The sequence below is a fragment of the Bactrocera dorsalis genome, chromosome 2 (assembly GCF_023373825.1).
Source record: "Bactrocera dorsalis isolate Fly_Bdor chromosome 2, ASM2337382v1, whole genome shotgun sequence".
NCBI classification, from domain to species: domain Eukaryota; kingdom Metazoa; phylum Arthropoda; class Insecta; order Diptera; family Tephritidae; genus Bactrocera; species Bactrocera dorsalis.
The window spans coordinates 75,423,022-75,448,249 of record NC_064304.1 but is presented as its reverse complement, the minus strand read 5'-3'; the positions used below and the strand labels follow the sequence as shown (position 1 = coordinate 75,448,249).

Genomic DNA, 25,228 nt, shown 5'->3' with positions numbered 1-25,228 from the left:
GCACATTGCACATCTTATTTGAGTCGCTTCAAGGGGCGACCCATTGTATGTGGAAGGGAGTATTTTCCTAAGCAAAGAAGTAATTATGGCAAATAGAAACATGAATAATGAATATATTTACCAAGATATGTAGTAGTAATTACTCTGATAAATGCAAGATAGTCTAATGAACGATTTTCTTGACCATCTGGAGACAGTTTATAAAGTTGAAACGCATTGTTCACGGATACGTTCAAAGGCATCATCAACTGCCAGTACCACTTTTTACGATTGATACTGATTCGATAACATCCCACATTCTGATCTAGTCGGTCAGTACCGCCCATATATCTATTGTACTGCTGGATACATAATGGTTGTGGAATATCTATCTTTTTCTTTTGACTGCTTGACCATCGTTGAGCCGATCCCAGAGGTAGTACTCCTTCGGCAGAGGAGGCCAAAGTAACTACGTTGTTGTCATTATAGCGAACTAACGTAATACCTGATTTCTTATCAGTAATCTGATGATAGCTACCCCTCGGTTTGGATTTTATGCTTTGAAGTGACTCCAAAGGTGCTTTTTCGACGCGATTTGCACGAATAGTGCCAGTTCCCTGATGTCCAGATCCCTTCAGTGCTGTTAGCAAACGAAGTGACGTGAAAAAATTATCGATGTAGACGTGGACTTTGAACCCATTTGGTAGTTTAGACAGCAAATTCGTAACAACGGACCCACCAACTCCTAGCTCGGGATTAGTATTACCGGTGGAGGCTCCTTGATAAGGTTCAGCTTGAATCAAATACCCTAGGCGAGTTGCCATGCATCAAATCTTATAACCAAATCGGGTTGGTTTTCCATGGATATGTTGTTTTGTGCTATGGTGGCCGTAATGCGGTACCATGGATTCATCTATACTTACATTCGTAAAGCGCGAAAAATATCTCATCCAACTTGCGTTAAGTTTATCCCACAATGGGCGAACCTTTGTAAACTTATCTCCCTGATCTAATAATGTATTGTCTCTTACGTGCATATATTTTAAAATTTGATCGAACCGAAATCTTGTCATAGAGTTGGCAACGCCAGGGTGATATGTATCAGCACCTGTGTCCCAAAACATTCGCTGTCTTGCATAGGAACAATAGCCATTCAACAAAAATATAGCAATTACAAGACGCATCTCTTCGCGCGTTACGTCAAACTGGTCGTTCCCCTCGTAAACAAGATACTTTTTCGAGTTAAGTACTATCAAGTCTACTAACTTGTCATCATAAAATAGTTCAAACCTCTCCACAGGGCTCCGAGAGTCGTTGAGAAAGTCAGGTTCAGTCCTCTCATACGTTGGAACATCCTTGTCCTCCCACTCTCTTTCTGGCAGAGGTTTTTTCTTTGATTTTCTCACTTGGGCTTGATTCCGAATTTTTAGTTCAGATAAAGGAACATTGTCATCACTGTCGTCCGAATCAGACTGATTTTCCCGCCCAACAAATTCATGCTTCAATCCACCACCACCTTGTCTAACTATTTGCAACTGCCCTTCAGCTCGTAGCTGATTTCCAGAGAGATGATTAAAGTTTCCTGCTTCGGCGTCGTCTTCGTCATTGTCACCATCACTTAGCATGTGATTTTCAGGAGGGCAAATGTAAACAGAAGCATTTATAATATCTTCTTCATTCTCCAATATATCGACTATGTCAGCAACAGTTAACCTGAATAGTGAGTTTCAGTTATGGAATTTCCGTAAAATATAAAAAAAAGCAGAAAAAAAGAAATCGGGAAGAAAAAATGTGTCATACATTTACTGAAAATTAACAAATGTGAACAAAAAGTTTATGAAAAAACATGTGGGCATATGTGCTCAGCGCCCCAAAAATGGGGCGTCACAAAATATCTCTTACAAAACTTCACAGAACCAATAAAAACCACTTTTGACTTTACTTTTCCCCTCAACAAAGATAAATTTATAAACTTTAACAAAAGAATATCACAACTTGAAGATATAACAACATAAACTTACTTATTATTTCGCGACATCGTAAATTGTACAAAACAATTTTACCTTAAATCATAACATATCACTCAAATAATTGAATTTACTTAACGTTGTAAGGCAAACATCATATTTTGTTTATGTCAAGAATTATAAGTTTTTTTTAGTATTTATATCATTCTGATTAGAAGGTCACATTGGAAATATAGATATAAATCATTATGAAAGTAATACATTTCAATACATAGAGTTTTGTAATTTAAAAAAATTTTATGATATAGAAAATAGAAAAACTGATCGCGTCTAAACTTACTTACATATATTGGCTTATAAGGGGTCTATTTAAAATAGTTTTCTTCATAAATATTTTAATCTAAACACTGACTTCAGTTAAGATTTTAATAAGTAAATTAATCAATATTTGTTCATAAACATAACTTTCAAATCGATAAAAAAACGTTTTTTCAAAATTTGCGAGAATGGAATATTACCAAGGCCTAACGAAAGGATGAATGATTTGAATAAGCCTACGCTATGCAAGCCATACCGAACAGTAACGTTTTTTGGATACAAAGGGGTGTGAGTAAACTGGTAAAGTCATGTAAATGCCTAATTTTCTAAATACAAGTATCAAACACTAAACATATGTGCAGCTATCAACCTAAAAAAGTTTATACCATTTAAAGGAAACGGGTGTTCGAAAATATAATTTTTTTAATGTATGCTGTTCACGCTTAAAGATTACTTGTCCACCACAAATCAAACTCATGATCAGCCGAGTATACTGTGCTAATAACGGTTGATCCAAGTAGAGCTACTTTTTTCAATCGCCTTGTCTAAATGACTCTCGGCCTACCCTGTAATGAAACACAGCCACACCACATTTCAACACAAATCATCATAACAGCACACCACACTCACCACTCACCTTCCACATCACTACACATCACACCAATACACTCAAACATGACACCACACTTCCAACTAGAACACAAAAAAAAGGGACGGACAACTCCAGCCACTTCTCTTCGCTTTTTGCTTCCGTACGAGTCGACACTACAAGCTTTTGCGCATACGCTTTTCGCAGCATCGTTGTTTTTTCCTCCCGCATTAATAATCGCTCGCCGATTCCGCCGCCAATTGGCCCATCTATCATTTTATGCAATATACATAAGTTTATAACTAAAATTTGTATCAACGAAAAACCGTACTGTGCATCAGATAACATTATTTGAAAAAAATAGAAGTGAATTCCGCAATTTGAAATCTCGTTCTGTGCATTATTTCTTCACAACAATTAAGGTTGGAAATAAAGGTGAGTTGCACAGGTATTGAAACATGGTCCTTCGAGCCTACAGAAAGGCACTATAGAAAAAAAAAAAAACAAATTTAAAATTTAAAAAAAAAAAAAAAAAAAAAAAAAATTAAGGGTGCAGTGACATTAATACATTTAAAAACGAAAGAAAAAGAAGGAAGCTAAATAAAGAAGTGCATTGCTGTGAAAAAACAAAGAAAAAAAAAAATTAATAAAAATAATAAAAAAATTTTTAATTAAATAAAGTGCGGTGACTGAAACATATATTTTAAAACTATAAAAGTGAAAAATACCTAAAACCATAAAAAAAAAAAAATTTTGACATATACAGTATTAGTGCAGTGCACCACAATTGGAATATATAATATATCTAATCTAGTAAACGAAAACAAAACAACAACAGCGGGCGCGAAACTAAATAAATATCACCAACGGGCGCGAAACTAAATATGTAAAACACACTAACGGGTGCGGATAATAAAAGTAAAAGCAACATACACAAAACCACTTACCCAAGACACACAGAAGAGGAGGCATACTAACTGCATACTAACGGGTGATTTTTTTGAGGTTAGGATTTTCATGCATTAGTATTTGACAGATCACGTGGGATTTCAGACATGGTGTCAAAGAGAAAGATGCTCAGTATGCTTTGACATTTCATCATGAATAGACTTACTAACGAGCAACGCTTGCAAATCATTGAATTTTATTACCAAAATCAGTGTTCGGTTCGAAATGTGTTTCGCGCTTTAATTTTGTTCAGCGATGAGGCTCATTTCTGGTTGAATGGCTACGTAAATAAGCAAAATTGCCGCATTTGGGGTGAAGAGCAACCAGAAGCCGTTCAAGAACTGCCCATGCATCCCGAAAAATGCACTGTTTGGTGTGGTTTGTACGCTGGTGGAATCATTGGACCGTATTTTTTCAAAGATGCTGTTGGACGCAACGTTACGGTGAATGGCGATCGCTATCGTTCGATGCTAACAAACTTTTTGTTGCCAAAAATGGAAGAACTGAACTTGGTTGACATGTGGTTTCAACAAGATGGCGCTACATGCCACACAGCTCGCGATTCTATGGCCATTTTGAGGGAAAACTTCGGACAACAATTCATCTCAAGAAATGGACCCGTAAGTTGGCCACCAAGATCATGCGATTTAACGCCTTTAGACTATTTTTTGTGGGGCTACGTCAAGTCTAAAGTCTACAGAAATAAGCCAGCAACTATTCCAGCTTTGGAAGACAACATTTCCGAAGAAATTCGGGCTATTCCGGCCGAAATGCTCGAAAAAGTTGCCCAAAATTGGACTTTCCGAATGGACCACCTAAGACGCAGCCGCGGTCAACATTTAAATGAAATTATCTTCAAAAAGTAAATGTCATGAACCAATCTAACGTTTCAAATAAAGAACCGATGAGATTTTGCAAATTTTATGCGTTTTTTTTTAAAAAAAAGTTATCAAGCTCTTAAAAAATCACCCTTTACAACGGCGAGTAATATAAACTATAAACGCGGATTTCACTAATTTTATCGGAAATAACAAACTCTTATTTACCTAAAAGAGTTTTCGGTTGATAAAGTTCTCAGTATCCACTGAAAGAAAATATATACAAATATTTTACAAATCTATATTTTCTAAATGAATATAGATTCAAAAGAATCTAAAACATCTCAATTCTTGAAAATTCCTAAAGTGATTTCTGACGATAAAAGTCCATGTACACCTGCAGAAGCTACACGCTCTAAGCAAGGTGCTACAAAACAAAAGAGGGGGAAAGACATATCATACTCCAAATTCATTTCAGAGAGTGACTGTCTAATAAAATACTGCACTCGATTTGCTTCTTCGCCGATTCAAGACAATTCGGAATCGGCGCTAGAATTAAAAAGATTGAAAATTTTTGGACACGTCTCCAAGCTGCATATGACGCAATTGTAGATACTGACGATTCAGATCTACCAGAAAACTTTAAATCTTCTGCATACGCCAAATTTGAAAACTGCTTAGACCAGTATGAGGACACAAAAATTATGATCGCAGATCAGCTACAACTCATAAAGTCAATTGCACCTACTTCCCACAGTAGAGTAGAGTTACCACAATTGCAAGCCCAAGAGGCAACAGGCATTCATCTCAAAGTGCCAGCGTGCGATACAGAAATATTCCATGGAGGTTATGAACAATGGCCGTCCTTCCGGGACATGTTTACTGCCGTGTACATAAACCATCCAAAACTATCGCAAGCGCAAAAATTGTATCATCTCCGATACAAAACAAAAGGTCAAGCAGGCGTTATAGTAAAACAGTTCGCATTAAGTGATGACAATTTCAATTTGGCTTGGGAAGCTCTGAAAGCCAGATATGAAAACAAAAGAATATTGGTCGACAAGCAAGTAACCATACTCATGAACTTGCCGAAAATTCAGAAAGAAACAAGTGGAGAATTCATAAAATTAGAATCCACTGTTTCAAATTGTTTGTCGGTTCTAACGACACAAAATGTTCCCACAGACAGTTGGGACCCTATTCTGGTAAACATATGCACCGCAGCATTACCAGAAAAATCATTACTTCTATGGGAGCAATCGCTCTCATCAAGAAGAGACTGCCCAACGTGGCAGCAAATGAAAGATTTCCTAACTGCCCAATATGAAATTGCGGAAAGGGTAGATAAAAAAACAATCAGAACTAAAAACGTTCAACCCGACCTAAACAGAAGCTTCAATAGACCCCAAGTCAATAACAACAACAATTTAAATAGAAGCTTTTTCAAAGCACAATCGTTCACATCTGAACAAAATAAATTCACGTCATGCGAACTATGTACAGGAGGGCATAAGCTAAAAGCTTGCGAAAAATTTAAAAAATTTAATGTCAATGAAAGGAACAACTTTGTCAGGTCAAAAAGACTCTGTACAAACTGTTTGTCCCACTCACACAATCTCAATACTTGCGAAAGCAAATTTAACTGCGTATATTGCCACAAAAGGCATCATTCTATGTTGCACATAAACAACTTTCCCAACACAACTCAAAGTAGCGCTTTTTCAAAAAAAGCCACGGGTTTAGTTGCAACAGCAACTCCCGAAACAGAAACGCAACAAAATTGCCAAGAGACACCATGCTGCTTAAAGGCATTAAAATCTCAAACGCTACACAGCGATAATCATAGTAGAGTACTACTACCCACAGCAGTTGTCTCCATCGAACATCGAGGAGAACTGTTCAAACTAAGAGCCCTAATAGACCAAGGGTCCCAACGATCCTTTATAGCGTCTAAGGCCCAAAATAAATTAAAATTGCCAACAAAACAAGCCAATTATGAAATTACGGGAATGGGCGGAAGAGTAGTACAAAACTCTAACAAAATATGCCCCATTACCCTAATTTCCCCCCAAGCGGATAAGCGCATTCAAGCAAATGCTATTGTCTTACCGCAACTAACAAACATGCTTCCAAGCTATCAAATAAGTAGCAAGCATTGGGATAAGATTTCACATCTGACTCTAGCAGATCCCAACTGCAACACCCCCGCTCAAATAGACCTTCTATTAGGCAGCGATCTTATATCGCAAATAATACTGGAAGGTGTTGAAAAAATTTCGAAAACACTACTGGCGCAAAATACCTTTTTCGGATGGGTCCTGAGTGGACTAGTTGCGAAACCAGTCACAGCAATGACAACTCAAGTTGAGGAAATCTCTAACGAGTACCTCAATTCACAATTGAGAAAATTTTGGGAGCTAGAGGAACTCCCCCCCATTTCAATTACAACACCAGAAGATCAGTATTGTGAAGACTTTTACAAAGCCACAACTACTCGATCAGCCAATGGTCGGTATGTCGTACGACTACCACTAAAACAACAATTTCCAGACACACTCGCCTTAGGTCACTCTCGCACCTCTGCAATGCAGCAGTTTCTAAGTATGGAGAAAAACCTACTTAGAAAAGGTGAGCTGAAACAAGATTATGATGGTGTCTTGGAAGAATACCTCCATTTAGACCACATGGAGGAAGTAAGCCCATGTGAAAAAATCATAAGAGGCAAATATTACTCTTACTACTTGCCACATCATGCAGTAGTAAAGCCTGACAAAAAAACAACAAAAGTCAGAGTTGTCTTCAATGCCTCCAGAACCACTAGCTCGGGGAAGTCCCTAAGTGACATTCTATTTACGGGACCCACACTCCAACCAGATCTAATGCTCCTCATATTGAACTGGCGTATATACAAATACGTATTCAATGGGGATGTCGAAAAAATGGATCGACAAATACTCGTACATGAAGATCTAATGCTCCTCATATTGAACTGGTGTATATACAAATACGTATTCAATGGGGATGTCGAAAAAATGTATCGACAAATACTCGTACATGAAGATGATCAAGATTTTCAGCGAATTATTTTCCGAAAATCTGCCAATAGTCCACTACGCGACATTAAATTAAAAACAGTAACCTTTGGCGTAGACTGTGCTCCATACTTAGCCATTCGTACATTCCACGAACTGGCAGAAAACACAAAGTCAGAATTTCCTCTGGCAACACAAGTGTTAAAAACACAGACGTATGTAGACGATATCCTGTCTGGAAGCCACAGTCTTCCACTAGCGTACGATACCTTATCACAGGTAATAAATGCCCTCAATACCGCAGGGTTTCCTTTAAAAAAGATTACAGCCAATCACCCGAATATTTTAAAGAAATATTCCTAAAGACCATTTGTTGGATACTAATTTCCTTATATTTGAAAAGGAAAGTACAACAAAAACATTGGGCATACAATGGAATGCGATATCTGACCAGTTTTCATATACTAGAGTCAATATCCGCATTATCCGCCATCACAAAGAGACAAATTCTATCCTCTGTGGCAAAACTTTTCGACCCCGCAGGATGGCTTTCGCTAATTATGATACAAGCGAAAATCCTGATCCAAAAATTATGGCTAGACGGAACCGACTGGGACGAACAAGTGAAGCCTCTTCGCTTAGAAAAATGGTCCCAGTTTGCTAATAACCTAAAAGACATTTCGCAGATACAAATTCCACGGTGGGTAAACTATTCTCCCGAATACAAAGTGGAACTACACGGCTTCTGCGACGCCTCTGAAAAGGCATATTGCGCCACTATGTACGTGCGCACACAAAGCGACATTGCAACTACAAGCCACCTACTAGTGGCAAAAGCAAAAGTTGCGCCTCTAAAAACCATAAGTCTACCACGACTTGAACTCTGTGGCGCTCTGCTACTAGCAAAGCTAGTCTCCTTGGTGCAGACCCACTTAAACATGGCAAAATATAAATTATACCTCTGGTCCGATTCCGAAATAGTTCTAGCCTGGTTAGAAAAACCACCACACGCGTGGAAAACATATATTTCTAACCGAACGTCTCAAATACTTGATCTAGTAGGATCAGCCACTTGGCGCCACGTAGCCAGTGCTGACAATCCTGCCGATCTTGGGACAAGAGGGTGCAAACCCCTTCATCTCGCCACCACCTCCCTCTGGTGGAATGGCCCCCGATGGTTAACAGAATCTCCCGATTCTTGGCCACAATCGCCAATGCGCAACATAATTGCCCCAGAGAGTCGAAAAATCACCACTTATCACACAACAATGGATGATGCTGACATCCTTGAACGATTTTCATCGTTCCCCCGAGCACTCAGAGTAGTCGCCTATATTCTCAAATTCGTAGAGCGACTCAAACTGAAGGTAAAAGGAGCAACTTGCCCTCAATGCGATACATTGACGCACCAAGACTTACAAAAAGCGAAGGTCGCTCTTATCGCATCAACCCAAACGCGCTACTTCAGCCGCGACCTAGGGTTACTAAGAGAATCGAAGCCAATTGACAAAAAGAGCTCACTCTTAGTACTAAACCCATTTATAGACAAGAAAGGTCTGCTTCGTGCAAACGGCCGGCTTGCTAATTCCAGCCTTACGTATAACGAACGCCATCCCATAATAATACCAGAGAAATCCTCATTTGCCACATTATTCATCAGTTATATCCATATACTCATGTTACACGCCGAACATCGCCTCATGCAACATATGGTACGCCAAGAGTACTATGTTCCCCGCCTTAAGCCCCAAATCAAGAAGTGCATTTTCACGTGCAAGGTCTGCACTATGCACAAGCAGAAAATGAGAACGCAGATTATGGCAGCACTTCCACCGGAACGCTGTAACTTTGCTCTGCCTTTCACCACCACAGGTGTCGACCTTGCTGGGCCTTTTCAAATAAAGGCGTCCATGCTAAGGTCTCCCACCCTGATGAAAGGCTACGTGGCTGTCTTTGTCTGTTTTACGACAAAAGCAGTACACCTTGAGCTATGTTCCAATCTGACAAAGGAGGCTTTCCTCGCGGCATTTGCTCGCTTCGTCGGACGACGTGGCTTTCCATCCAAAATCATGAGCGATAATGGTAAAACATTTATCGGAGCTCAAAGAGGCACAGAGAAACAATTTGTGGATTTTATGAAACAAGTCTCACCTGACATTATACAAAAATATGCTCCCCAAGGCATCAATTGGCAGTTTATCCCCCCAAGCGCTCCACACATGGGTGGTTTATGGGAATCAGCCGTAAAAAGCTTCAAATCACATTTCAAGAAGCTAGCTGGCACTTATAAATTCAATTATGAAGAGTTCACGACACTCTTAACTAGAATTGAAGCCGTTCTCAACTCACGGCCTCTCGCAGCCTTCTCGCAAGATCCATCAGACTTTACAGCTCTCACACCAGGGCATTTTCTTAAAGGAGCGCCCATTCTGGCCACACCTGAGCCAGGCGTGGAGTCGCTTTCCTTATTAAACAGATGGGAAAGAATTAAAATTCTCCATCACGATTTCAGTCTTCGATGGAAAGAAGATTATTTAAAGGACCTCCACAGAAGGTACCGGTGGAAAACACCAGAAAACGCGCCTAAGCTTGGAGATTGTGTCTTAATTCATGACGATTGTCTCCCCCCACTGAATGGCGGCTTGGCCGCATAGAGAAGCTTTACCACGGCTCCGACGGTCATATTCGCGTAGTTGATCTCCGTACGCAAAACGGAACACTAGCTCGGCCGCTCGTTAAACTATGCTTTTTGCCCACAGCCGATAAAACCGAAACGTAAACCGTAAACAATAAACGATAAATCAATATAACCCACAAAACGAACCACAAATACTATCCTAATGAAAACCGCAAAAGTAGTAATAGATGGGTGGTCCACATGACTACCCACCAGTGCCACCTAACGTAGCACCAACTATCATATCCGTATCTACCACAAGCATATAACTTAAATCTATAACTCGTACTTCCGTACGAGTCGACACTACAAGCTTTTGCGCATACGCTTTTCGCAGCATCGTTTTTTCCTCCCGCATTAATAATCGCTCGCCGATTCCGCCGCCAATTGGCCCATCTATCATTTTGTGCAATATACATAAGTTTATAACTAAAATTTGTATCAACGAAAAACCGTGCTGTGCATCACATAACATTATTTGAAAAAAATAAAAGTGAATTCCGGAATTTGAAATCTCGTTCTGTGCATTATTTCTTCACAACAATTAGGGTTGGAAATAAAGGTGAGTTGCACAGGTATTGAAACATGACATACAGTTCGCCGTAGTAAATTTTAAATATATCACGCGAGAGTCTTGGCAAGTTATCATGTTATTTTTGTTTAGTATTTTTTGCTATTTCATCATGGAAAGACTTGCGCCTGAAGAACGTTTACAAAACGATCAACTTTATTACGAAAATTCACGTTTTGTAAAGAATGCGTTTCGCGCGCTTCGCTTAACTTATCAACATAATCGGCATACTGAGCGTACTATACGTAAGCATTCACACATCTTGAGACCCAGCATTCGTTATTGGATAATATTCGATCGAATAGACCATATCCAGCACGCTTCGGAGAAAATATAGCAGCTGTAGCTGAGAATGTACACGAAAACTGTGGACAGTCGATTCGGCGCCGTTCGCAGTAACTCGGACTAACGTATGGAACGACTTGGCACATTTTACGTGGATATCTTAAATTGAAAGTGTACAACTTGTACAAGAGCTGGAGCCGCTCGACCTTCGCTTCGCTTTCTGGGCTCTTGAAAAGTTCTAAGAAGATGCGAAGGTTGTCAAACCTACACCTACCTACACTCGTGGCCACCCAAAATTTTCAAGTATTGTGTACATTTTTTCTTCTTCTTTTTACGGTATAGAAATTTTTTCGAAATAAGTTAATGACATGTTATTAATCAAAAATATTAAAAACAAAACACATTCATCTATAGATAAATCAATTGAAAGATAGTCGGCTTTACAAAATGAGCTTGTAATGCGATGAATAAATTATATTTTTTATTTTTTTAATTTAATTTTATGTACACTATATTTGAAATTAATATTTGAATTTATTTTTTTACTTGAAGCACAGCGTTTAGTAGGTGTATCTTTTTAATGACAATAATATCGGCAGCTTTTGTATAAGGTAATTTGTGTTTTACTCATTAAACGTAATAAATTAAAAACTATAATTATAATTAGATAATATAATTTAGTTTACTTATGCTTACTAAAAGCATAAAAAAACAAAGTTAAAGGAAATCCCGAACGAACGAAAAAGTCCGAAAAAATAAAGAAAGTATAGCGGTAAGGTTTGCGTGGCCACGAGTGTACTATTTGGTGTCTGAAATTAAAGCTCGTGATCTTGGCGACATTTGGTTTCAACAAGACGGCACCACTTCCCAGATTTATTGAGAGAACACTTCGGTGAGCAGAAAATTTCACATTTTGGGCCGGTAGATTAACCACCTAGATCATGTGATATCGTATCGTTAGACTTTGTGTCTATGCGGACAATTTCCCTTCGATTCAGACTTTGGAGCAAAGCATCACGCGTGTTGTTCGCCAGTTACCAATCGAAATGTTCGAACGAGTCGACGAAAATTGGACTCAACGGATGGACCATCTGCGAGTTAGCTGCTGCCAACATTTGATAGAGATAATAAACATTTCTCATTAAATTTAAAGTTTCTGTGTTTTTTCTTTAAAAAAGTAGGACATATCGAAATGGATCTCTCTTAATTATTATAAGTAATAACGCTTAAAAATAACATTATTTTTAAATTTTAAATTAACTAAATGCTTAATAATGTTATATTTATATTAAGATTTATATATATTTTTTTAATTTATAGTTCACGTAATATATTGGATGACTTCCGGGAAGCTTATTATTGGCTTTCCCAAAATACTGATGATAATGCCCGTATTATGTCATGGTGGGACTATGGTTATCAAATTGCTGGAATGGCAAACAGAACTACGTTGGTTGACAATAACACTTGGAATAATAGTCATATAGCATTAGTTGGAAAAGCTATGTCATCTACGGAGGAAAAATCATATGAAATTATGACTTCTTTAGATGTGGATTATGTTCTCGTTATATTCGGTGGAGTTATTGGTTATTCTGGTGATGATATTAATAAGTTTTTGTGGATGGTTCGAATCGCTGAGGGTGAGCATCCCAAAGACATTAAAGAAAGTGATTACTTTACGGATAGGGGAGAGTTCCGCATAGATTCCGAAGGCGCTCCTGCTCTTCTTAACTGTCTCATGTATAAACTAAGTTACTATCGATTCGGAGAATTGAAGCTTGATTACAGGTAAGGCTTGCTTATACATATGTATGTCTATATATAATTCATTTTTTACCAGTGTTTCATAGAAAATTATATTCCCCTTATTAAATATTTTCCTTCACAGGATCGTAAAAATATATACATATCTAAATTTTTAACAACAATTAAGTGAATACATGTAGAAAAACCTACGTTCGATTGTTCGTTTAGCATAACGCTGCAATGTTTTGTTCTTATCGAGTAAAGTTAATGAAAACGGCAGATGCAAATGCATGCATGACATTTTTCTTTCTAAACAATGTTGTTTCAAAAGAATATTACAGGAGAAGCCAATAAAGGCAATGAAAATTATGAAAATGATAATAAGTGCAATAAATCTAGCATAAACACTACTTAGTCCTGTCATACGTTCTGTTACAAGCTCAAAGCGTTTAATAAAGTTAATTATATTTAATAATAATTCAATTTCATAAATAAAAATATATCTACAACTGTGACCAAAAAAAAGGGGAACGACATAGATTTTGAAGAAGATATTAAAAATTTTAAAATTATGAATAAAGTGTTATTATTTTTTGCTCATAGCAGTACTATTTTAATGAACACAGATATATGAGATTTGCCTGTAGCGCTTATATGTCTAAGGGGGATTACTTTGAGGGGAACGACATAGATTTTGAAGAAGATATTAAAAATTTTAAAATTATGAATAAAGTGTTATTATTTTTTGCTCATAGCAGTACTATTTTAATGAACACAGATATTGAGATTTGCCTGTAGCGCTAAAGGCAGTCCAGTAATGATGGTGGTTCCACAGAAAATAATTATATGCGCAAAATAGAAATCTCGTTAAAATTCATATCAAATATTATTTTATCAAGTGCTAGTGGCCCGGTACGCGCTTCACTACGTATGAAGTGAAAAAAATAAAAAAAAATTGTTTTAACATTAAACTCATTTATTCAAACCAAAAATATATTTAATTAATTGCCAGATAATTTAAAACTTAATCCTGCTCCTTATGATTTAGCAGTTAAGATCGTAGCTTCAATCAACAACTGTTTTAAATGCAACAGGTTGCAAGAGTATAATAATTTTTGTAGCACCATAAGATGTCATTTGAAATGTCGAATTGTATTGTTAAACATAACTTAAAAAAAAAAACTTTGACGTTTGAGATATCCCAAAAATTAATGAATACAATGAATGATCGACGTGCAAGATTCAGTACAGGGTCAATAGATCAATTTCGTGTATTGCGTTCATGCTGCGTGCGCGTTCTTCTGCAGTCTGTTATCGTCTTAGTAATGGCACATCATTTGCATTACGCGTTCGCCGACCCACATATATTTGCTCGTCTGGCTCGTGACGTTTTTCCTTCAAAGAAATAAATCATTCTATATATATATTACAAAAGAATAAAACACCTGTATGCACAGAATATGTTTTTTTTTTTTCAAATAAAAAATCACACGTGCATATATGTATTTCACTTCAACTGTTCAAAACTTACCTTTGCTTGACAATTAAATAAAGCCTGTAGAAGATATGAAGCACCGACGACTATCTAAAAAACTGAGAAAAGTACACTCATATACATATATACATAGTATACCTTTGAACAATTTAAGACTCACCGTTTATATGAATGCACTCAACAATATGTTAAAATATATAAACACAAAGCAATAATTTTACTGTCGGAATGATGTTGCGCTGATCTAAAGCTGTTAACGGCTTGCGCCATACTCTAGTTGGTCCATAATTATAGTACAGCATAATTTTGGTTTCGTCACAGAATATGACGTCATCCCAATAGTTGTCCGGCTTGATGCTCATGTTGACAGCAAAAGTTAAGCGCTTTTCAACATTTATGTACATTCGAAAGCAGCGGCTTACGCGCAACTCTTGAAGAGTATTTGTTTCACAGAATTAGTTGGCGGACGGTTTCATGTAAAACGACCGTGCCACACTCTTTTTCCAACTCCTTGGCAAGGGTTCTGTTAATTTAAAAAATTTTAGAATTTTACACTTTTTCTTTTTGAAAATTTCCTAGTTTAATTTGAACATAAATAATAAGAATCTCTTTGAATATTTTGTTTCCGATAGAAATCTCGTCCTGCATCCTGCCTGCCGTTTGGCATATGCACATGCGAGAAGCATCTTAAAATTGCTTCCCAAAGGCAAAATGTAAAAGATTTCGTATCAAAAAAATTTGCGGATGGTGTTTAAATATATAACTACAAACCCTAGAAATTTCGCCTTAATCCATTATTTATTTCCTTCCCAAAAAATCGATTTTTTTAATTCTCTAAAGCAGGCCACCCCCTTAACCTTTAACTTATGACGTGGTAGTAAATTTTACACCTTGTGTTTTGATTTTCTCATAATCATAAAAAAGGCTTCTAAAATAAACGACACATTTTTCAAGAAAATACAAAGAGTTTAAAATTTTCTTTTCAAATACTGTAATTAGAATTAATTTAAATCAGTTTGATGAAATTTGTAAGTATTATAATAAAAAAATCTCTAATAAATTTTAACAATCAAAATGGTGTAAAATTTACTGCTACCTCTAAATCTACGTTTCGAAATTTGACCTTATAAGTTAAAAGTTAAATATCCGATTTTTTTCCAAAACTCAATAATTAAGGCATTTCTTGTTTTATTCCTATGTTTTCTCCTATAGAAATAAAGGTAAATTAATTAACAAGGGAATAACTTAATTTCTTAACTTACATTTCAAATCTGTGTGCGACTATCTTCTTGATTTGTTTCTGACAGCAAAACCGATAAAATTGGTTTCCGTGACATCCAAAACCGATACAAATTCTGTTTCGAATATCAAACCAACCTTTTTTTGATTCCGACAACTATCAGATTTCACAACACCCCTGATTATGACCATGTTTAACCCTTGAATACAATTTTTTGCGTCTTTGCAAGGTTATGCGTAGTTTTTGTCGTTTTGTTTTTACCTACTCAAGGCTTTGTAAGGTTCGCAGACAATTGTTATGGCTGAATCGGCTCGAACTACTCAAGGACGACCACTTCTCTTTCTGTCAGCAACTGTAGATGTTTGGGAAAACGAAACAACGGTAAACAAAAATTCTCGATATATTAGGCTTTTTGATAAGGTCATAAATTTCGTTTGTGCTTTTTTCACACTTATGTAAAGCAATCGCCGCAATATGATTTTCTTCGCTCTCCACTCCAGTGGCAATATGCGAAAGCAAACTCTGATTGTTATATAATTGAGTAGACAGACACTACATACAAATTATAATATACAAGTAAGAAACGACTAAGTTCGTGTGTAAGGAAACATTTAATATTCCTTCAACTTGCAAGGATCAAAGCAGGCTTGTTAAAATAACGGAAATCATTACATATAGTAAAGGGTTTTTCAATAGCTACGCTCCAAAAGTATACCAGTAGGGGCAGTAAAGCACGCCATATTTTTCCCCCGTTCTTTCGACATTTCTCTTCAGTAAGGTTTGCCATTTCATCATGGAGAGATGTACGATCCTACAACGAGCCGAAATTATTAAAATTTACTACCGAAATTCGGAGTCACTGGCCTCAACTTTAAGTTAAACATATAAAATATAATAAAACAAAAACGGTGTGCGAGATCAATGAAATTATTTATTCCTATAAGTACATTCGTATCCATTGCATTCCAAAAAAATTACGGTTTGGTGCGGTTTATGGGCCGGCGGCGTCATTGGGCCGTACTTCCGTGATGATCAAGACCGACATTTTATTGTGAATGGGAAGCGCTACCGCTCAATGATAACCGAATATTTTTGGCCTGATTAGGATGATATGGCCTTGGGCAATATGTGGTTCGAACAGGACGGCACCACAAGTCACACAGCAAAGCAAATGTCACAATCGATATATTGAAAATCAAGTTTGGTGAACGTGTCATCTCACAAAATGACCCAGTCAATTGGCCGCCAGGGTTGTGCGTATCACCTAAAACAAAGCGAGATAGATATGGAGTTATAAAAATATATATAAACGATCAGAATGACGAGAAAAATTGAATATCAGTTGATTTTCTGTCTGTCCGTCCGTGCAAGCTATAACTTGGGTAAAAATAGAGATATCTCAATGAAACTTGGTATGTGGGTTCCTTAGTACAAAAAAAAATTCAATTTTGTAGATGGGCGTAATCGGCCCACTGCCATGCCCACAAATTGCCATTAACCGACAATACATATAGTGCCGTAACTAAGCACTAAATTAAGATATAAAGCTAATTTGGTACAGAGGATCGCAGTACAAAGGGGTAAAATTTGGGCAAAAATTTTTGAAAAAGTGGGCGTGGCCGCGCTCTGTAACAAGTTTAATGTACATATACCAAAAAATTTTTAAATCCAATAAAAACTTCCAGGCCCTAGGTACCGAATATAGTTAACTTGTGATCGGAAATGTCGGTCAATGCGTGATATATATAACTGAAATTGAAAGATATTCCTTATCTTATAATGGTATGTCTCTATGTCAAAAATGGGTTGAATCGGGCCCCCATATACGTAATAAAAAGATTTTTGAACTTCCGGGGGACTGTACCGCATATACCGGCCAATATGTGAGTTATCCCAATGAAAATAAGAGCGTGTTTTACTTGTAACAGTGTATCTTGTGCCTAAAATAGATACATTTGGGCTAAAACATGGCCAAGCCCCAACATAACTAATATCAGGATTTTCGAACATCCGACTGACATAACTCAATATAATTAGTTTTACACCTTAAAGCAGTGTTTCCCAAAGTGGGCGATAATGCCCCCTTGTGGGCGCTGCAGGTGTCAAGGGGGGCGGTAAGAGACCCAGAAAGAAAATGGGGGCGTTGTGTAGAGGCCTGGCGGGTTATTTGTCACGTTGTTGTCTTACGTGAGGTTTATTAAAGATGAGAAAATATGTAAAGAACTATTATTTGCTAGAAATTTAGAGACCGATACAAAAGGCGAAACCATATTCAATATATTGAAAAAGTTTTGCGATGAGAAAGAGATTCCTTTGAAAAATATTATTTCAATATTCATAGACAACATTTAGTTGCTAGAAACTTAAGTGAAAAACTATTTCAATCACTGCAATATGTCATCAAAGCAGTCAATAAAATCCGCAACAGCTCTTTGAATGATAGATTATTTCATCAGCTTTGTGTTACTAATGACGAGGATTTCAATCGTTTGTTGTTTCATACTGAAGTTCTTTGGCTATCAAGATGCAATTGTCTGACGCAATTCTACAACCTGTTTGACTCTGTTATGGAGTTCTTGGAAACTAAAGATACAGAATTTCAAGACATGCTCATAACATCAAAGAATGATATAGCTTACATGACCGACCTGTATAGATTGTTCACGACTTTCGCAGCCAAACTGCTTCTATACAAAAAGTTTCACAATTTTCCGAATTTTTCAGTATTATGCAGTAACGACGAATTGTTTGCTGCCAACATTTGGAAAACCTCCACATTGACTTCACCGAACGATACCAGGACATTTTGAACTTGGAAATACCAGACTGTTGGATCCGTTTTCAAATGTCAACACAGCAATGTCACCTCAGCTGGAAGAAGAACTTATACAATTGAGAACAAACGAGGAAATAAAAATCTAGTTCAAAAATTGTTACCAAGAATTTTGGCTACAAAAACCGATCTCGCAATTGTACCCTGGATTGTGGTCAATCGTTCAACGATTCTTGATAGCATTCCCATCGTCATATTTGTGTGAACGTGGATTTAGTGCTGTGACAGCACTGCTTACTAAAAATAGAAATCGTTTGCTTGTCACCGAACGTGGCGACTTGCGACTGTTTTTCAGTAAATTGGAACCTGATATTAACAAACTTATTAAACAGCATCAGATTCATCCTTCACATTAGTTTTTATATATGGATCGATTATTTTAGTTTTATTTTTAATAAAACAGTCTCTGTTTTAATACTATAAAATTGTGTTTCAATAATCATTCTTATTGGCAGGTGGAGCCCGTAAGAGTTAACTTGAGACCTAAGCGCCGCTGTATGTTACCTACTGCGCTCAGGTTTCAAGTTGCTGGTTATAGTAAAAGTTTTGTTTAGAATTCTCCGGTAATATACATATATAGGTCACAATAATTAATTTGAAGTTATAGTGGTTTTTAAATAGGTGAAAAAATGGGGGCGCTAAAAAAATGTTTATTCTCAAAGTGGGCGGTAGACGAAATAAGTTTGGGAACCACTCCCTTAAAGTATTTCCCTGGCTTTGAGTCTTGCAAGTTGCAAGAGTATAACATGTTGGGTTGCACTCGAACTGAGCCCTTCCTTTCTTGTTACGAATAACTTCCCGCAAACGACGCATAACACTCAAAAAGTATTTCTTGTTGACCGGTCGGAAGGAATTCAGAGTGCGGCAAACCTCGATAATCTGTTAACATAGCCCTGACTTTCGACCTGCTTTCAATGGTTTTTTCAGCTTCGTGTCACCTTGCACGATATTCGGGCGATTGATCGTCTATTTTCATGTCGTATGCATAGATCGAAGACCCATCGTCAGTAAATATATGTTTCATGACATCCTGGTCGTCAGAACATATTGTTTCACAGGCGTTTACGCGACGCTGTTTTTCGAAAAAATTGAATGATTTTGGAACCAATCGTTCTTTCACTTTTCTTAGGCCCAAAAGATTTTCCAAAATGATTTTCACTGATCCTTCCGATATTCCAATGACTTCAGTAATTTCCCGTGTTGATTATCAGTTGATGTTGATGGTCGTCCTTGACGTGGTTGATCGTCAACGCGTTTTCGACTAACTGAGTTATTTGTCATAATCAAACACACATGCTCGCGACAAATAATTATCACCGAAGGCCTTTTTCAACTTTATGAACATTTCGGCTCCAGAAATTTGGTTTCGTGCACAAAATTTAATGGAACTTCTTTGTTGAATAATTTCACTCATCGTAAAAGCGCCGAATGCACTTTATGTACTTCAGAAGTGCATACTAAACACTAATATTTATTTTGATGCGACACAAAGTTCTCACTGACAGTCATACCAACCTAAAAAAAATATTTTTGACGAATGAATTTTCGCGCAAAATTTTAAATTAAAAAGTCTTACAATTTTTACCCACACCAGTAAATAATTAGTTATATGTTTTCAATATGATCCTTTAAGTTTTACAATGCTAATTGGCTTAGTGGCAGCCGATGTCATAAACTATACCCAACAAGACTGCGTACTTATTGAAAATGAAGATGTTTCTATTTACGAAGGTAATGGAGGAAATACTTCTCATGTTTTGAAGAAACAGAAGAAAAATGAGATTTTTACATTTTTTTATACATTGTGGGAACAATCGAAAGTTACCACTCAAGAAACAGATTTAGAAATATTAATAATTGAAACTTTATTCGAACAGTTGAAACAAAACCATGGTAAACAAAAAAGAAGAATAAACAAATTAGGAACACTTTGTAAATGGATAAGGGGAATTTCAGACCATATTTCGTAAAAATAAATCTGATTTTGGTTGAAGTAATAATATGTAATAACAAACAATTTACAACAAACTCAGAAATTTGTATACTAATATCAGAATACAGTAAATAACATTCAAGGTGATACTACCACCCAACAATTATGAATTGCCTAACATAATAATGCAATTTTGAATAATTAAGAAATATACATTTTACCAACACTGTAAAATGACCATTACAGATCTAATAGATATTTCACATTTTAAAATAGCAGAAAAAATTATATAATTATAATTTATATATATAAAATATCCGAAAATAACATGTAAATATTGTGATGTAAAAGCTACAGCGCAATTAGATGGCACTAGTTGATCGAAACACAACTTTTTGTAGTAATGATTTTTCACATACAAAGTTGTAAAACTGAAATTACAAGAGCCTATTACAAGGTAATTGCAAAAAAATAAAAGAATATTTTTCAAATAGAAATAATAAAAATAACAATATTTGTTTAAATTAGTTAAGCCTCCCCCTTTCTATGCGGGAATAACTGGTACAAATACATTTGCATTATTTTACATTTTTTCTATCGTTAAATATAAAATGTTAACATTACTTTTATTAACTAAATTAAATTGACTTTTATCCAAAAACTAAGAGCATTTTTTCTTGCCCCCGTTTTAACCCTTTCGATTCGAAAAATCGTTGAAGTAAATAAAACATATTTCGCATAATCAATCGAGATAACAGGCATAGTAAAAACGTATTTTCCGTTAAAAAACGAGTTCAATGAATCAGAGGCGGAGGGAGGGGTTGGGACAAATTTGTCCCGTCAGTATTTTTGGATGGGACATATTTATCCCGATCAGTTCTTAATGCTCCCAAGGCTTACATATTATTTCAACTAGTTTTTAAATGACAGCTAGTTTTAACGGGTTATTTGTAATACAATGAACATTTGCGGTAAACACAAGGGAAAGTAAATTTTAAATGAATGAAAATATTTGAAAATTAGTATTTATTTGTGATAAGGTGCAAAACAATCTTTGCAGAGAGTGATCTTCGCATATTGTTTTTGTACGCCTTTCCTTCTTTTGTTCTGCACAACCAGCACAACGTCTCTCATTGCGAATTTGTACCGGTAGGCGCCCAGCGACTATTTTTCTTTTTCTACCAGATAGACCACTGCGAAAAGAGATGTCTTCTGTTTTCCCCCTTCAATTATGTTTTCAGCCAAAACTTTTATGAAATCAAAGAGTGGGTTTTGTCTTCGTCCCGACTGATTACCCAGGAATTTCCAACAGACATCATAAGTAGTCTATAAAAAACCTTTTTCCACCATTGGGTAGACTTCCGGTCCAATTCGTACTGGCCTGCGATTTGGCCAGCTCGATCAACTCCTATTATCTGTCTGTAAAACTTTATCATTTCGGGACAGTCTACATTAGCTTTTTGCCCGTTTTTTATGCCAATAAATGTGTCAGCTAATAATGTAAACAAAAAACATTGTTGCAGTTGAGTGCATTATCTACTGTGTAACTATCCATATTTTTTGTTACACATTAAAATTAAATCGTAGTATTTTATTTTTTGTAAATTTGTAAAACAAGCGTGCGACAGTTTGTAAGCATCAAAACTGGTTTCTTTAGCGCAAGTTGTGTGTGAACAGTTGGAAGCGAATTTCGTTGCGCTAATTGATACGTCAAGGGGTTAAGATGCTGCACTAGGTTTTCCGGTTCACCGATTCAAGATCAATTAGAAATAAAATGAAATCTTAACAAAATTTAAACTCGTTTCGTCGTCTTCGCCTTACGATATATACGAAACTGCTTACACTAATATGAAGAAACATAAGCTTTGATCTCCGATCAATTAAAGCTAAAAAAGCATTTACTCCACCACATCTTCATTGCACACCACATCATCCATTACATTCCACTTCACGCGCACACTAATACTACCACATCACGAATCCAAACTACGTGAGGACATCATTCAAAAAAATAACAGAAGGGACCGACGGGCGGAGCACCTTCACCTTTTATGATTTCGATACCAACTCGCACACATCAAATCGCTTGCGTTCCTTCGCCTTTTCAGTTGCTACTTTCTTTGCGCATTTTCTTTATTTTCGACTACAAGGTGAGTGCCACGAAATCTTGCATTTTTTACAGTGCCGCGAAACCTTACATTTTTACATGTTCCTTATAGCCGTACCTGACGGTACTATTGGTTAAAGACAGAAATGAAACACGGAGACAAAACCATCATCAAAGTGAACAACAAAGCAAAGTGATACAAAATCCGAAGGAAAAAAATAAAACCTTACATATAAATAAGTACGATACATAAAAGTGAACAAAAGTGCAAAGAAAAAGCAGTGACAGATGACAAAAAACTACGGAAAATAACACATAAAATACAGGAGTGACTTAAACAACAAGAAATAAGTATAAAGTGAGATGATATGGTGAAATCGTGGTGTGCAAATTAATATTATAAAATATACGAGGGCTGCTATATATATTTTTGGCCTAATAATGAAAATAGGAATATTTATCTACGAAAATGGTTTAATTTTTTTTCAAAATATTCTCCATCAAGATTTATACACTTTTGCATGCGCTCAAACCAAATTTCGAAGCACTTTTTCCACTCCGATTGAGACACCTCCAAAACATGGTTTTTGAACAGCATCTTCTAGTGACGAAAATCGTTGACCAGGCATTATTTTCTTGATGTGTTCGAATAAAAAGAAATCATTGGGTGCCAAGTCAGGGCTGTACGGCGGATGACCCATCAATTCAACGTTTTGGCCGGTCAAAAAGGCGCTGGTTTGAGCCGATGTGTGAGAGCTCGCATTGTCATGGTGCACAATGATTCGTCTTCTCTTGTTCGTTTTTCGAATTTCTCCGAAGACTTCAGGCAAACAAATGGTGGTGTACCACTCAGAATTGACCGTCCTACGTTGCTCAAGCGGAACAGTCGCCACATGACCAGTTTTGCTGAAGAAACAGGCGACCATTTGCTTCGAAGTGCTTCTTCCACGAACAACTTTGGTTGGATTTGGCTCGTCTTGGAAGACCCACACGGTCGATTGCTGTTTTGTTTCGGGCACATACGCATAGATCCATGATTCGTCACCTGTAACGATCTTATAAACGTCTTTTGAAGCACCGCGATCGTATTTTTTCAGCATTTCTTTACACCAATCCACATTTTTTTTGAGCGATTGTCAAATTGTGCGGGATCCAACGATAACAAACCTTTTTTACGGCCAGGTGTTCATGCAATATCGAATGTATGCTGGTGGGAGAAATGCATAGGCATGCTTCTATCTGAAGGTATGTTACATGACGGTCTTGCATTATCAGTTCACGTACGGCATCGATGTTTTCTGGTACAACTGCTGTTATTGGACGACCTTCACGGAATTCGTCTTTGAGCGAGCGTCGGCCACGATTGAATTCGTTGTACCATTTTTTCACAGTGCTATAGGATGGTGTTTCATAGCCATACAAAGATTTTAGTTCATCGATGCACTCTTGTCGTGATAATCCACGTCGAAAGTTGTGAAAAATGATCTCACGAAAATGTTCACGAGTTGATTCCATTTTTTGGCCGAGATGAATTTTTTAATTCCCTGTAAACAAAACAATTCACGATTAAATGACAAAACGTTCTGAGTGATGTTATGCTAAAAAATGTCAAACTTTCCAATGGAAATGTCAGATTGCACCTGCCAACACTTAGTGTTGCCTAGGCTAGAAATATATATAGCAGCCTCCGTATATGTGCACATTTATTAAAAGAGGGAGGAAACGGAATAAACAAAAAATGACACGATCAAAACATACATAACATATTACAAAAATATTATCGCTGCCTTTTCTTACGGTTTTACATTTCTATATATACATATATACACATAATGCAAACACAATAGGGAGATTCTCTTGCTATTGCAATATTGCAGATTTCAAAAATCCTACACCGAAATATACAAGGGCACGAGAGCACCCACTGCAAAATCTAGTGATATATGAACGGCTGATTCGGTCAATTTATTGTAAATGACTATTGTGCATGGCTATTGTGAATTGGCGCACCTTCTGCATTCATTCTTAACAAGAAAACTGTAACATATATTTGTAATTTAAATTGAAATTATAAAATCTATTTAAAATTTACGTTCCTCAACAATTTAACGCCAAAATATTTATTTAAGTAAAATGACAGCTAGCAGAGGGTTGAAATTATTTTTTTACGTGTCATTGCACGAGAATAAACATGGGTTTTGGTCTGACATATTTTACAGCCATTGCAAATAAATTTTCTGCGTGTGTTTGTTGTTGTGCCGGTGCACCAAAAGGAAATATCTGCAATTCGTGCACCGTGCAACGGTTTTGCAAGAGCAAGAGAATGCCCCTAATACAAATTCAAGTACCTACTCACCGTGCGATTCTGTATTGTGATACAGTCTCAAGTCTCTAAATTTGAGATTTTAAGTTAGAGACAATTTTTGAGACTTGAGACGATATTGCTATTCTGTAAGTGACATCCACAAAATTTATTACATTTCATTATTCAGAGATGTTTTTACACTTGGTGTTTAAATATGTCGATAACAAATATTAAATTTTCTATAACATACTCAAAAAACATAATTATCAATAAAAATAAAAATATATGTTGACTTTGTTTCATAATATTTACGAATTTTTTGTAAAATTAATTTTTTTTAACCTTTTCGTGTTTGAGTTGCTTTCAAAATATAAAAGAACAA

General features: G+C 36.5%; 2 protein-coding genes across 2 annotated transcripts in view; both read left to right on the top strand.

The window, feature by feature from the left end:
- The window catches only part of LOC105226404 (dnaJ homolog subfamily C member 16), a 623,397-nt gene that overhangs the window by 287,215 nt on the left and 310,954 nt on the right, over positions 1 to 25,228 (top strand). The gene's annotated exons all lie outside the window — the stretch shown is intronic.
- LOC105224598 (dolichyl-diphosphooligosaccharide--protein glycosyltransferase subunit STT3B) overlaps positions 1 to 25,228 on the top strand; it is a 70,979-nt gene that overhangs the window by 36,227 nt on the left and 9,524 nt on the right. Inside the window, exon 3 of the mRNA XM_049449955.1 lies at positions 12,505 to 12,975. Within this exon, the coding sequence (XP_049305912.1) occupies positions 12,505 to 12,975 (471 nt within the window). The remainder of the gene's footprint in view (positions 1 to 12,504; positions 12,976 to 25,228) is intronic.